The 15,580-nt window shown below is 42.6% G+C and overlaps 1 protein-coding gene across 1 annotated transcript; it reads left to right on the top strand.

The window, feature by feature from the left end:
* The first annotated feature begins 566 nt into the window (after nucleotides 1-566).
* Nucleotides 567-15,212, top strand: LOC100671257 (zinc finger protein 397-like). Its single transcript, XM_010586769.3, has 4 exons — nucleotides 567-877; nucleotides 1,892-2,397; nucleotides 2,665-2,806; nucleotides 8,597-15,212. Exons 2-4 carry the CDS (start codon nucleotides 1,984-1,986, stop codon nucleotides 9,496-9,498), a joined length of 1,458 nt encoding a protein of 485 aa, XP_010585071.3. The 5' UTR covers nucleotides 567-877; nucleotides 1,892-1,983; the 3' UTR covers nucleotides 9,499-15,212.
* The last annotated feature ends 368 nt before the right edge of the window (nucleotides 15,213-15,580 follow it).

Raw genomic sequence — 15,580 nt, 5'->3', positions numbered from 1 at the left:
TAAAATTGTATTTGTAATTTCTGTGTCTTGGACTTCGTGGTTTCATTTTCATGGGCCACCTAGATGCCTGGCTTAACCTGATTTCAAACCTCAACAAGCCTCCTTTAATTTATTTCAAATAGACTGTGAGTTTTCCATACGACATAATCGTGGGAAAGCGCAATATAAAAAGATTTACTTTTTGATCAGTCCGTTCATCCACCTGTTTATTTTTGTGAAGATCCTGGAAAAGAACTGGAATTACAGGCAAATCTGAATACTCTTCTAAAAACGGAGAGCGGGTTTAGTCGGGGAAAAAGATGACACCAAGAACGGTAGGTGGCAGTGGGCGCATGGCGGGATAGGAAACGGACGGGCGGAGAGCCTTAGCCTCCCTGAACCACTTCCTCTCAACGCAGGAAACGTCTGTCAGCCCAGCGTCCAGAGCCGGCTGGCTGCGGTAAAAGGAGAATCCACGGCGATGACTGGCTGCCGGCGAGCAAGGGGCGGGGCAGACCAAGGCTACGGAGGGCGCACCAGCGACGCGCGCGAGCGGAAGGTCGAAGCGCGCACTTCCGGTCTTTGTGGCTCTCCGCCGGGGGTCTGTGGCTCGCAGCCTGTCCGGCCCGGGGCTTCGCAGGGAGGCAGGGGGGTTCCGAGGCGAGGGAGGACAGGAAAGGTGCGCTGACCGGGCGGTGGGCGCTGGGCGGAGGAGCCCAGCCCCTCGTTCAGCTTGCCCTGGAGTCGCGGCTCTTTGTCGTGGAGGCTGCTCTGAGCGTCTTGGGGACGCAAAGGACGTCGGCACTCAATCCCCTGCTTTCGGGAGAGATCACACTTATTCCCAACCCCGGTGACTTTGCAAACGCTGTGGTTTAACCGGGGATATAAAAATAGAAAGGTTGGTGTAGTCACATATCTGTGGCATAAATATTCTAGTCCATCTCTAAAGTTAATCGTGATGTTAGGTTAAATTTTACTTACCGGTTTTGCTAATTCAAGGGTATACCCTCCTATCGATATTCCCCTAATCTAAAATCAGATCATGTTTGCTGTGTACCACAACGTATCTACATAATTAATTGCTGCCATGCTTCACTTTTAAAACTTTTGTTCCCAGTACCTTATGTGTTTTTTGAGGGCTGAGGTTCCTTTTCCTTCTTTTGGGTCTCTTTATGATATTTAACATGTCTGAACATGTGGTAAGCATTTAACAAATATTTATTGGTTAATTTCTCCGTAGACTCATTTATTCCCTGGGCAAGAACCTTTTTTTGTATCCTAGTGCCCGGCAGGACAGAGCCCAGAGACAGTGCCTCAGTGTTGATTGAAGGAATTCCGTGAATCCCAAATTTGAACAACAAGCAAATATTGAATAATATTTTTGTTTACATCAACTCATGTTTAATGTGAATTTCTAAAAATGTTTTCTTACTACCTTAAATGAATATCAACATTTGCCATAGATACAAAGGAACTAAAAATAAATGCTTAAAAATCAGTATTATTAGTTTCTAGCAAGATACTGTTGCCCTCAGAAGTCTGAAGCCTGTACTTCGTCTATTAAAAATGGAATTTTGCAAGTTTACACACTTGTTGAAGATATACTAGCACCCAAGAGTTTTCCCCTTGGTGAAATCAGGCTTGAAAGAGAATTGAAAAATTTTTCTCACTGTGTGATTAATATTAATATTGTGTCATTTTACTTTTAAAGTTATTTCTTAAAACATTAGTCATAGGAATTCTACAAAATGGGGGACACTGAATGCCATGACTGATTTTTAGTTTCTGATTATTGTTTATTTAGTCACAGTCTCAAATTTGCTCCCTTTCAATAAATTGCTTGAGTGACCTGACTTATTTACGAGTTCTTAGAGATTTTTTCAATTTTTAACAATGCTTTTGTGTTCTCCAGGAAAGCCCTTGAAAGAAGAAATACTAAAGGAAACTCTGAAGCACAGAACCCAGTTGTGTAGCAAACTTTTTGCTAAGCTGCCTCAGCCTAGAATGGCTGTGGAATCCAGAGCATTTTCAACCCTGGTAACTCAGGATCCTCAGGAACAAGAACTAATCGTAGTGAAAGTAGAAGAGGGCCTTTCCTGGGGTCAGAAATCTAAGCAGGATGGGAGTGCCCAGGCCTGCCAAGAAATGTTTCGCCAGCAATTCAGAAAGTTTTGCTACAAGGAGACTCCTGGGCCGCGGGAGGCTCTGGGGCGACTTCACGAGCTTTGCTATCGGTGGCTGATGCCAGAGTTGCACACAAAGGAGCAGATCCTGGAACTGCTGGTGTTGGAACAGTTCCTGAGCATCCTGCCTGAGGAGCTGCAGGTCTGGGTTCAGCAACAGAGTCCAAAAAGCGGCGAGGAAGCTGTGACCCTGTTGGAGGATTTGGAGAGAGAGTTCGATGATCCAGGGCAGCAGGTGGGAACAGGGAGGTGTGATGTGTTATGGGAGAAGGAGTTTCCAGGCTGGAGCGTGTGGTCTCATCATAATAATAGAATGAAAATTGTTACTGAGCCATAACCTTGAAGTGACTACTTAGGCCAGTATAAGTCTCTGCCCTTAAATGGTTCTTTTTCCCCTTTCCTCCTCCCTAGAGTTGTCTTTGTTGAACTCTTTTCTGAGATTTTTACTCAGCGGTTTCCCAGGGATATTCTCACTAAGCTAACCACATCTTATTGACTTCAGGTTCCAGGTAGTCTTCAGGGTCCAGCAGTGCCCTGGAAGGATTTGACATCTCTTGGAGCATCCCAAGAGTCAACAGACGTCCAACTCCAGCCTTCAAAGACACAGCTGAAATCCTGGGAACCTTGCCTGTCCCTCAGAAGTGGTAAGGAATAGAAAGTCATCTGGGGACTTTGATTAATTAGGCCTCCGGTTTTGAGGGTGCAGGAGAAATTGCATTTCATAACCTTGCGACATGTGAGCATCACCATAATTATGCTAGACAAGAGGTGCTTACTTTACAGCTTTGTTTCCAGCAACCCTCATAAACTGCATTCAGCACTCTTTTGTCAGTTTACCTGTCATTTGTTCACTTATTCATTCATTTCTTCATTTTACAATTTACTAGAGTGCTAATACATTTCGGGTTCTGTGCTAGGCACTGGATCTCTATCGTCAAAGAGCTTTCAGGTCTAGGTAGGTGGCAGATGAGCGAAAAAGCATTGCAACATAGTATAGTAAGTTATAGAATAAAAGTAGGCACTAGGTAGTGGTGGTTCAGTGGTAGAATTCTCACCTTCCACGGGGACGACCAGAGTTTGATTCCTGGCCAGTGCACTTCATGCACATACACTGCCCATCTCTCAGTGGAAGCTGTGTGTTGCTATGATGCTGAAGTGATTTCGGCAGAGCTTCCTCACTAAAACCAACTAGGAAGAAAGGCCTGATGAGCTACTTCCAAATATTAGCCAGTGACAACCCTATGTATCACAGTGGTCTAATCCTGTCACACATGTGGTTGCTATGAGTTAAGGGCTGACTCGACAGCAGCTACCAATAGCAGGTCCTAAGGAAGCCCATAAAACGGCACCTAAGCCAGTCTTGGAGCCCTGGTGGCACAGTGGTAAAGAGCTCAGCTGCTAACCAAAAGTTTGGCAGTTTGACTCCACCAGCTGCTCCTCGTGAGTCCTATGGGGCAATTCTGCTCTGTCTTGTAGGGTCATGATTAGTCAGAATCAACTCGATGGCAACAGATTTTGTTTTTTGGGTTAACCCAATATTAGAAGTTCAAGGAACACTTCCTGGAGGAAGTGATAGAACCCATAGTATGAGTAGGAGAAAGCCAGGTAAATAGGGAGGAGGACTATCCCAAGCAGAGGCCATAAAGTCCTGTGAGAGAATACAGACCATTCTGGGAACTGCAGTAATCCATGTTGGCTTGAATGGTGTATTGATAGGGAAGGAGAGTGAGAAGTGAACTAAAGAGGAAAATGGGATCCAGGTTATAAAAATGTAAATGTTGTGCTAATTAGTTTGTACATGTTCCTGGGTGCTGAGGGGTTCAGTTGAAAGATTTGGGGGCAAGGGAGTGACATGATTTGATGTATGTTTTGAAACTTAGCTGCACAATGGAGAATGGATTTGAGAAAGGGAAGAGTAGAGTCCTGGAGTCCTGTTACAGGCCTTTGCAATCAAGGAGGCCACAGTGAATGAATCAAAATGTATATTACCCTCACCCCAAGAAGATCAAAGGTGACTCCTGTTCATCAGTATTGTTGTTGTTGTTGTTGTTAGGTGCCGTCGAGTCGGTTCCGACTCGTAGCGACCCTGTGCACAACAGAACGAAACACCGCCCAGTCCTGCACCATCCTTATAGTCGTTGTTATGCTTGAGCTCATTGTTGCAGCCACTGTATCAGTCCACCTCGTTGAGGGTCTTCCTCTTTTCCACTGACCCTGTACTCTGCCAAGCATGATGTCCTTTTCCAGAGACTGATCCCTCCTGAAAACATGTCCAAAGTATGTAAGATGCAGTCTCACCATCCCTGCCTCTAAGGAGCATTCTGGCTGCACTTCTTCTAAGACAGATTTGTTAGTTCTTTTGGCAGTCCATGGTATATTCAATGCTCTTCGCCAACACCACAATTCAAAGGCGTCAACTCTTCCTCGGTCTTCCTTATTCATTGTTCAGCTTTCACATGCATATGATGCGATTGAAAATACCATGGCTTGGGTCAGGCGCACCTTAGTCTTCAGGGTGACATCTTTGCTCTTTAACACTTTGAAGAGGTCCTTTGCAGCAGATTTGCCCAATGCAATGCATTTTTTGATTTCTTGACTGCTGCTTCCATGGCTGTTGATTGTGGATCCAAGTAAAATGAAATCTCTGGCAACTTCAATCTTTTCTCCGTTTATCATGATGTTGCGCTTTGCTCCAGTTGTGAGGATTTTTGTTTTCTTTATGTTGAGGTGTAATCCATACTGAAGGCTGTGGTCTTTGATCTTCATTAGTAAGTGCTTCAAGTCCTCTTCACTTTCAGCAAGCAAGGTTGTGTCATCTGCATAACGCAGGTTGTTAATGAGTCTTTCTCCAATCCTGTTGCCCGCTTTTTCTTCATATAGTCCAGCTTCTCGTATTATCTGTTCAGCATACAGATTGAATAGGTATGGTGAAAGAATACAACCCTGACGCACACCTTACCTGACATTAAACCAATCAGTATCCCCTTGTTCTGTCCAAACAACTGCCTCTTGATCTATGTAAAGTTTCCTTATGAGCACAGTTAAGTGTTCTGGAATTCCCATTCTTCGCAGTGTTATCCACAGCGTGTTAATGATCCACACAGTTAAATGCCTTTGCATAATCAATAAAACACAGGTAAACATCCTTCGGGTATTCTCTGCTTTCAGCCAGGATCCATCTGGCATCAGCAATGATATCCCTGGTTCCACGTCCTCTTCTGAAACTGGCCTGAATTTCTGGCAGTTCCCTGTCGATATACTGCTGCAGCTCTGTTTTGAATGATCTTCAGCAAGATTTTGCTTGCGTGTGATATTAATGATATTGTTCTATAATTTCCACATTCGGTTGGATCACCCATCTTGGGAATAAGTATAAATATGGATCTCTTCCAGTCAGTTGGCCAGGAAGTTGTCTTCCATATTTCTTGGCATAGATGAGTGAGCACCTCCAGTGCTGCATCTGTTTTTTGAAACATCTCAGTTGATATTCTATCAATTCCTGGAGCCTTGTTTTTCACCAATGCCTTCATAGCAGCTTGGACTTCTTCCTTCAGTACCATCAGTTCCTGATCATATGCCACCTCTTGAAATGGTTGAATATCGACTAACTCTTTTTGGTATAATGACTCTGTGTATTCCTTCCATCTTCTTTTGATGCATCCTGTGTTGTTTAATATTTTCCCCATGGAATCCTTCACTATTGCAACTCGAGGCTTGAATTTTTTCTTCAGTTCTTTCAGCTTGAGAAACGCCGAGCATGTTCTTCCCTTTTGGTTTTCCATCTCAAGCTCTTTGCATGTGTCATTACAATAGTTTACTTTGTCTTCTCGAGAGGCCCATTGAAATCTTCCATTCAGTTCTTTTACTTCATCACTTCTTCCTTTTGCTTTAGCTGCTCGACGCTCAAGAGCAAGTTTTAGAGTCTCCTCTGACATCCATATTGGTCTTTTCTTTCTTTCCTGTCTTTTCAGTGACCTCTTTCTTCCTGTATGATGTCCTTGCACAACTCATCTGGTCTTCGGTCACTAGTGTTCAAAGCGTCAAATCTATTCTTGAGATGGTCTCTTAAATTCAGGTGGGATATACTCAAGGTCATATTTTGGCCCTTGTGGCCTTGCTCTGATTTTCTTCAGTTTCACCTTGAACTTGCATATGAGCAATTGGTGGTCTGTTCCACAGTCAGCCCCTGGCCTTGTTCTGACTGATGATATCGAGCTTTTCCATCATCTCTTTCCACAGATGTAGTCAGTTTGATTTCTGTGTGCTCTGGATGGCGAGGTCCATGTGTATAGTCACTGTTTATGTTGGTGAAAGACGGTATTTGCAATGAAGAAGTCGTTGGTCTTGCAAAATTCTATCATTCGATCTCTGGCATTGTTTCTGTCACCAAGGCCATATTTTCCAACTACTGATCCTTCTTCTTTGTTTCCAACTTTCGCATTCCAATCGCCAGCAATTATCAATGCATCTTGAATGCATGTTCGATCAATTTCAGACTGCAGCAGCTGATAAAAATCTTCTATTTCTTCATCTTTGGCCCTAGTGGTTGGTTCATAAATTTGAATAATAGTTGTATTAACTGGTCTTCCTTGTAGGCGTATGGATATTATTCTATCACTGACAGCGTTGTACTTCAGGATAGATCTTGAAACATTCTTTTTGACGATGAATGCAACACCATTCCTCTTTGAGTTGTCATTCCCAGCATAGTAGTCTATATGATTGTCTGATTCAAAATGGCCAGTACCAGTCCATTTCAGCTCACTAATGCCTAGGATATCGGTGTTTATGCGTTCCATTTCATTTTTGACGATTTCCAATTTTCCTAGATTCATGCTTCCTACATTCCAGGTTCCGATTTTTAATGGATGTTTGCAGCTGTTTCTTCTCATTTTGAGTCGTGCCACATCAGCAAATGAAGGTCCCGAAAGCTTTACTCCATCCATGTCATTAAGGTCGACTCTACTTTGAGGAGGCAGCTCTTCCCCAGTCATCTCTTGAGTGCCTTCCAACCTGGGGGGCTCATCTTCCAGCACTATATCAGGCAATGTTCCGCTGCTGTTCATAAGGTTTTCACTGGCTAATGCTTTTCAGAAGTAGACTGCCGGGTCCTTCTTCCTAGTCTGTCTTAGTCTGGAAGCTCAGCTGAAACCTGTCCTCCGTGGGTGACCCTGCTGGTATCTGAATACTGGTGGCATAGCTTCCAGCATCACAGCAACACACAAGCCCCCACAGTACGACAAACTGACAGATACATGGGGTATTACAGGTTTTAAATTTTAGTGCAGTATCATTGTTAAAAGTGGAGGCTGAGGGAGAGGAGTTTGAGACTGATACTCAGTTTTCAGTCTTGAGCCACCTGGTTAAGGGAGGTGCTATTCATGTAAATGGTGTCCCTGTATGGAGCAAAAGGTTCAGTGTTCAACTACTAGCCAAAAGGTTGGCAGTTTGAACCCACCAAGAGGCACCTTGGAAGACAAGCCTTTGCCAGCAGTCTGCTTTCAGAAAACCCTATGGAGCACAGTTGTCTGACACACAGGGGGTCACCATGAGTCAGAATCAACAACAACTAACAACAAAAACAATTGATGTAAATAGGAAAACAAATTTATCTGATGATGTGTTTAGTTTGACACATTTTAGTGCTTGTGAAATATTCATAAATATAAAGCCCAGTTAGCAGCTGGGTATAAGATTCTAGAACCCAATAGAGAAAGCTAGGATAGAGTTAGGGATCTGGGGAGATACTAGCTTACAAGTAATACTTGAAGCTCAGTGGGTAGTTTGTAGAGTGGATTCATGAGAGCCCAGAACACAGTCCTGAGGAACACTAATGTTTGAGTGACTAGGCCTGGAGACTAAGAAGGAACAGCCATAGAAATCAGGCCAATATTGCTGGAAGAGAACAGCTCTAGGTTCCTGAAAGTCAAATTTTGCAGAGAGGCCAACTAAATAAGATCTGGAAAGTATGCACTGGATTAAGCATCTATGACGTTGGTGAGAGCAGTATCAGTGGAAGTAAAGCAGAGGAAGGCAGAAACATTGCAGAATGGGGATGAGTACAGACAACCCTCTTGAAGAAGCTTTACTGTGAATGGGAATGAGTGAGGTTGCTTGAAGGAGATGTGTGCACAAGGAGCTTTACGTGCTGATGAAAAGGAGTCAGAGAAAGAGGTTTAGACTAATGGGAAAGAAATAGTTGGTAATGATTAACTGACCTCTTGGAGGAACAGGAAAGGGTGAAATTCAAAGTGTAGATGGAGGCCTTAACATTAGAAAGGAGAAGGGACCATAGTACAGCCAGTTAAAGAAAAAATACACGTGAACAATGACATCTTTGTAGGTAGAAGCTTATGTTTCCTCTCAAGTAGAGGGGAAGTATTGAGAGTTACCAGAGAAATGTAAAATCTGTTTGTTGCTGTTTATCATTTCAGATTGTGAAAACAATAAATCAGCAACAAAGGAGGGAGCTTTGGGAGAAAAATCAGAAGGACTCACCCCGGAACCTTCATTCCAAGAAGTTAGTGAACATGAAAATCATTTAGAGTGGCAGCAAAGAAGTGCTGCCGAGGAGAAATTAAGGAGATTCCCTTCTCAAGGAGAAAGTTTTAGTCAAGTGATCTTCACACATGAATCTCTAGGAAAGAAAAACCATCGTGGTAATCCTCAAAGTAGTTTGATTCTAAGTACAAACTCTGTAACATATCAGAAAGTTCATACAGAAGAGAGACCTTACAGATGTGATGTGTGTGGGCATGGCTTCACGCAGCATTCCTCTCTAACACAGCATCGAAGAATCCATACTGGAGAAAAGCCCTACAAGTGTAACCAGTGTGGGAAAGCCTTTAGTTTGAAGTCATACCTTATTATTCATCAGAGGATTCATAGTGGGGAGAGAGCATACAAATGCAGTGAATGTGGGAAAGCCTTCAATCAGAGATCAGCCCTTATTAGACATCAGAAAATCCATACTGGTGAGAAACCTTGTAAATGTAATGAATGTGGCAAAGCATTCAGTCAAAGTTCATACCTGATTATGCATCAGCGAATTCATACAGGAGAGAGACCTTATGAATGTAACGAATGTGGAAAAGCTTTCAGGCAGAGCTCAGACTTGATTACCCATCAGAGGATACACAGTGGAGAGAAACCCTATGAATGTAATGAATGTGGAAAAGCCTTCAGTTTCAGCTCAAACCTCATCAGGCATCAGAGAATTCACAGTGGAGAGGAGCCTTACCAGTGTAATCAATGTGGCAAAGCCTTCAAAAGGAGCTCAGCCCTTACTCAGCATCAGAGAATCCACTCTGGGGATGAAGCTTATACTTACATGTAGTGAATGTGAGAAAGCTTTCAGGCAGGGATCAGTCCTTAGGCTCCATCAGAAAGTCTGCACTGTAGAGTAACTTGTGAATACAGTGACTATTGTAAATATTCCAGTCAGATTCTTGTCTTTGTTAGTCAAAGGCGTTTACTTTGGAGCAAAGTTCCATAAAGGTTGTAAACTATTAGGTCTTCAGTCTAACTTGCTATGTGTTGCACTTACCAGTGCTAAAGAAAGTTGACTCCTAAAAGCTTTTTCTGTGACTAACGAGAATCATAGATGGAAAAACTATTGCTTTTAGCTTCTCTTTTACTGTTAAGAATACTCAGGAAATAGGAATGTAACATTGAAACCTCACTTTCCATGAGAACATCATGAAAAGGATATAGTGACCCAGACTTTATTGCTACATCTAATTGTCATTGTGCCTGGGCTGGGATGATGTGGACTGTATGAGAGACTTTTGTCTCTATCAGGAGCTCAGAAAACATTTTACTACCCTAAATAAGGACAGTGACAGGGCAGCAAGAAAGATGGGAAAATAGGGTCTCATCAATTATTTGTCGAGCCCAGGGCAGGCCAGAAATTAGGAGTGAGAAGAAAAAATACAAATTAATTTAGTGTCTGTTCCAAGCACTAGGGATACAATGGAAATGAACCATATTCTACAGTCTAATGGAAAGGGCATTCAAGCAGGCAGGGACACTGCAGTGTGTTCAGTGCTGTGATCCAAAGGAGAAGCTCCTGACCCAGCCTCGGATCAGGGTATGCTTCTTAGAAAAATGACCTGAGGATGAGTAGAAGTTAGCCAGGGGGTAGGCCAGGGAAGACCGTTCCCAACAAACAGAAGGAACACAAATTCCAGGAAGAAAGTGGCACATCTGTGAAATAAAAATATAAGGCCACTTTGTATGAAGTTCCTTCTGAAGTGATGGAACCAGAATCTTTTAAGCAGTGTTTTTTTTTTAAAAAAATCAAAAGTATGGACCAATGGAAAAGTTTCTATTAACAAAACCCAGAGCCCTTGGATCATGAGGTGGTGAGGAGCTTTGTTTTGGTCTGGTGTGACCCCAGGGAAAGAGCTAATATCCACTTTCCTTGCCAGACCTGTAGGCTAGGCTAGAACTTACGGCAGCGGAGGGGTGAGAAAGAGCCTAGAGGTTATGAGTTCTAAGTCTTCCAAACATGAGGGTTCCTTTGGTGAAGAGCTGGTCTGCTCACCAAGAAAGAGTTCAGCAGTTCAAATCCACAACTTGCTCCTTGGAAACGGTATGGGGCAGTTCTACTCTATCCTACAGGGTCACTATGAGTCATAATTGACAGCAACGGGTTTGGTTTTTTGTATTCTAAGACAGTATCCAAGCAGCTGTCACATTTCCTCCTAACTCCCAAGGGTCTGTCAGAACCTGCTATGGTTGTCATCATTTCTTTCTGGGGCTGTATCCCATAGTACCTAGTACACGCTTGGGTCCAGGTTCTCAAAATACATTTGTCAGTTTCTCTTGGAGTCTGAATGCTCATTAGAAGCAAGGATGGTGAGACTTTGTCTCACATACTTTGGACATGTTATCCAGAGGAACCAGTCCCTGGAGAAGGACATCATGGTTGGTAGAGGTTCAGCGAAAAAGGAAGACCCTCAAAGAGATAGATTGACACGATGGCTGCAACGATGGGCTCAAACAACACAATGATTGTGAGGATGGCGCAGGACAGGGCAGCATTTCATTCTGTAGTACACAGGGTCGCTGTGAGTCAGAAACAACTCGACTGTACCTAACAACAGTAAAACCTTGGGGTCTATGATATTTCCCAGACACTGCACACATGTTCAGTTTTGACTTAACATCAACAGTATTTCACATATCTTGTGAATTTTGTTAAAGACAACACTAAAGGGAAGTGACAACAGAAAATAATAGTCATAGGGATCCAGAGATTGTCCTTGTCTGAGGGACCAGCAGGAAGGTGCTTCTCAGTGCGTGGCAAAATTATACAGTTTAATCATCACCAGGAAGACGTCATTCAAAAGACCTGACAGGTTGGAGAACTAACAAAGAACCGAATCTGTGCTGAAATCTAGAATTCTGGTTGTAGAGAAAAGATGGTTGTCATGATAAAAAGAAACAGAAGTCATGCTTCTATTGGGACATACGTAGATCGGCATCTGCAAACCTGTGAGAGTGGCGGGAGGGCTAAATGCACATTTGGGGAGAGTGGAAAAAGGGACGGTATCACTTGGAAAAGATGGTGAAATTCATGGTAGGAGCCACTGAACTCTTTTTCCTCAGAAAGACCCAAGGAAACTGAAAAGGGTAGGACAGACATTAAGCAGCCATAACTTGTTAGATGCTGTTGAGTTTGTTCCCACTCAGCAACCCAGTGTAGGACAGAATGAAACACTTCCCCGTCCTGTGCCATCCTCACAGTTCTTGCTATGTCAGTCAACTGCGTCAGTCTATCTCATTGCAGGTCTTCCTCTTTTTCACTGACTTCTGTCTTACCAAGCATGATGTCATTCTCCAGGGACTGGTCCCGCCTGATAACATATCCAAAGCATGCTTCTAAGGAGAATTCTGGTTGTACTTCTTGATGACAGATTTGTTAATTCTTCTGGCAGTCCATAGAATATTCAGTATTCTTTGCCAACACCATAATTCAAAGGCATCAGTTCTTCTGTCTTTATTATTCATTGCGCAGCTTTCCCATCCGTAAGAGGCAATTCAGAATACCATGGCTTGGGTCAGGTGTACCTTAGTCCTCAAGGTAACACCTCTGCTTTTTAACTCTATAAAGAGGTGTTTTGCAGATTTGCCCAATGCAGTACGTCGTTGGCTTTTTTGACTGCTGCTTCCATGAGTGTTGATTGTGGATCCAAATGAAATGAAATTCTTGATATGTTCAGTATTTTCTCCACTTATCATGTTGCTTATTGGTCCAGTAGTGAGGATTTTTGTGTTCTTTGTGTCAAGGTGGATTCCATTTTGGAGGCTGTAGTCTTTGATCTTCATCAGTAAGTGCTTCAAGTCCTCTTTACTTTCAGCAAGCAAGGTTTTGTCGGCTGCATGTCATGGGTTGTTAATGAGTCTTTGTCCAGTCCTAATGCCACATTCTTCATATAGTCCAGCTTTCCTGATACTTTGCTCAGCATACAGATTGAATAAGTATGGTGAAAGGATACAACCCAGATGCACACCTTTCCTGATTTAAAACCCTGCAGTATCCCCTTGTCCTATATGAACAACTGCCTCTTGCTCTATACAGGTTCCACGTTAACGCAATTAAGTGTTAATTAAGCACAATTAAACTGACGAGTGGTGGAGCAGGAATAACAAAAGGGATATATTCTTTAGAGAGTTCTGACATATCAACAAATATAACAGGTACTGGGAAAGGGCTTTGTATATATGTGTTAGCTGTTTCTCCCTTCAGCCCATATTTTGCTTCGGGTCATGACCTACTAGAGGTCAGACTTTGAGCCCAGGCATTAGGAACCCAGAACCTTTCTGTGGAGCCACTTCTCTATAGTGACTCAAAGAAAAAGCCCGACTGTGTGTGGTGGGGGGGAGGGAATGATGCTTAAATAGCCAAATCACAAAAGAATAAATGGCAATGGACAAGAAATAAATGTTCAACCTCAATAGAATCAAAAATTATTCTTAACAGTTGAGATGGCACTTTTTTCCTAAAACTGACAAAGATTTAGGGAGACTGGAACACAATGCCACTGGTGAGAGGTGAATACATACTGTCTCTGGCAATGAATACCAGAAGCCTTAAGCATTGCCTTTTAACTTTGAAACTACCTGGAAACATATACTTCAGAAATCATGAATGTACACCAATATTAAATAACAGCATTCCTGATACATCGTTAAGTAAAAATATTACACAATGGTATGTATAATACCCCATGTTGGAGAAATACATTTAAGCATTAAAAATACTGGAAATACGTAGTCTCAAAATGCTATTGTGGTTATCTCTGGGTGATGACATAGGTGATGTAACTTTTTCCTTTCACTTTTCTGTATTTTCCAATTTTTTCTGCAATAAATAATACTCAAGATCAGAAGAAATAAAATTTTAGAAGGGATTGGAAGCCCAGGAGAGTCAAAATATTAAGTATTTGCTTTCCGTGACATCTGTCCCATCAATGGACTCTGATCCTTAATCCTCATTGGTAAAATGACAACGGCAGACTCACCCATCTCATATATGGTACACAAAAAAGTCCTTTGCAAATTATAAATCTCTAAATATGTTATCTCCATAAAGGAGATTTATGGTATAGAGAAGCAATAGTGTTGAAGTGGAGATCTTTGTTCTTGTTAGTGCTTTGCCATGAATTCTGCAGCTATTAGGAAGGCATTCAGTTTAAAGGAGCTGAAGTAGATTATCTACTGTGGTCAGAGCATCACCAGTCCGTGCTACTGTGAACTGGGGTATCGATTGGAGGTGGATGTCAAAGGTAATTGTTTCCTCCTTCACCAACCTTGTGTGGAAGAAGAGTAATTCATGCCTTTCCCTTCTGCCCAGGGCCCCCTTGTTTCTATTAGTACAAAGGCAGTCCAGGGGGTAAAAATTCTTGCCTTAAGTGGATCTTGAATGGATTTTTTAAAAATGATATGCAATTTAGGCAAGATGCTTAGAAATTATCAGTTTCCTACATCTCCCCTTCTCCCCTTTCATTTCCATAGGCTGCGCCTAATCCTGTCCAGCTGGGAAAACTGGATATTTAAAGAAATCTGGCATTTGGTCTCAAAGCTCCCCTGTGAACACCTATGCCCCTCTTGCCTCAGCAAGTGCATCCTCTCTGTGTTGGCAGAGGGGAACTGCCAATTAGACAAGCTTCCCGTCCTGACTTGGAGAGCGTTTTTGTGATGTCAAGAGGAAGGGTGAGCCCGGTGGACAGGCGCTGCTTGTACCCACACACCCCTTGCTTTCTGATGGGCCAGAACAAGACAATGCTGTTCAGTAGCTTTATCATTCACAGCTGCCTTGTTGGCTAGCACAAATGATCATCAAGCAGTCCAAAGATCGAAAGGGTAATGGGGCATTTTTACACATGCTTCTGTTGAGAACCTGCTGAGAAGGGAAAGCCCATGGCAGTCTTCCAGGCTCTTGCCCAGCCCACAGGCCTAAGCTTGGTCCTTGGCAGTTAGTGCTGAGGATATCCATCTGGTGCGATATGGACCCCTCCCAAACGGAAGAAAGAGTCCTGATTCTGGCAGACACATGATGGCGTATGTGTTTAAAGAGGCTACTTCCTGCCCTCATTCCCATAGTCTTTCAGCCACAAAGCAGTCCCCTCAATTTTGTGACTTCAGCTGGTGCTACAACCCCAGAGACAGGCTGTCATAGTTTCCTGAGATTTTGGCCCAGGGAGTAAAAGCTGAGGGCACTAATTTCCTGACTTCTTCCCATAAATCCTTCCCTCTTCCCTTACCATGTCTCCACTCATGTTATTGTGTTCCCTATCTGAATAAATAATTTCAAAGCAAAACTTGAAAACTCAGATCTTATTACAGTATATCTTGCATTACATTCTAATACTAAACCAGTTTAAGTATATACTCAGTATAAATGGTAAAAATCAGTTACCAATAAGGATTTAGCAAACAAGATTTTTACCAAAAATTTTAGGGTTGGGAAAAAAAAAACATACTGCAAAATTGTTAACAATGTTTCTGTGGGTAGCAGCATTGTGGGTGACTTATACTTTCCTTCTTTTCTATATTATCAATATTTATAATCAATTTACAATCATGGAAAAAACTAGTTATAAATGATCATTGTTTTTGTTACTTGCTGTTGAGTCCTTCTGACTCATGACAACTCCAGGCATGCAGAGCAGAATTGCTCCATGGAGTTTTCAAGGCTGTGACCTTTTGGAAGCAGCTTGCCAGGCCTGTCTTCCGATGCACCTCTGAATGGGTTTGAACCGCTAACCTTTAGGTTAATAGTCCAGCACTTAACCATTGGTGCCACCCAGGGACTCCATTTAACAACATGAAATCATCCGATTATCAGCTATAGGGAAAGGCAACTCACCATCCTTTTGAAGGATCACTTTAGACTTCTGATTATCTGAACT

Source organism: Loxodonta africana, chromosome 11 (genome assembly GCF_030014295.1).
Source record: "Loxodonta africana isolate mLoxAfr1 chromosome 11, mLoxAfr1.hap2, whole genome shotgun sequence".
Taxonomy (NCBI): domain Eukaryota; kingdom Metazoa; phylum Chordata; class Mammalia; order Proboscidea; family Elephantidae; genus Loxodonta; species Loxodonta africana.
Note: the sequence above shows the minus strand (reverse complement) of the source record. Positions and strands in the feature narration are given on the sequence as shown.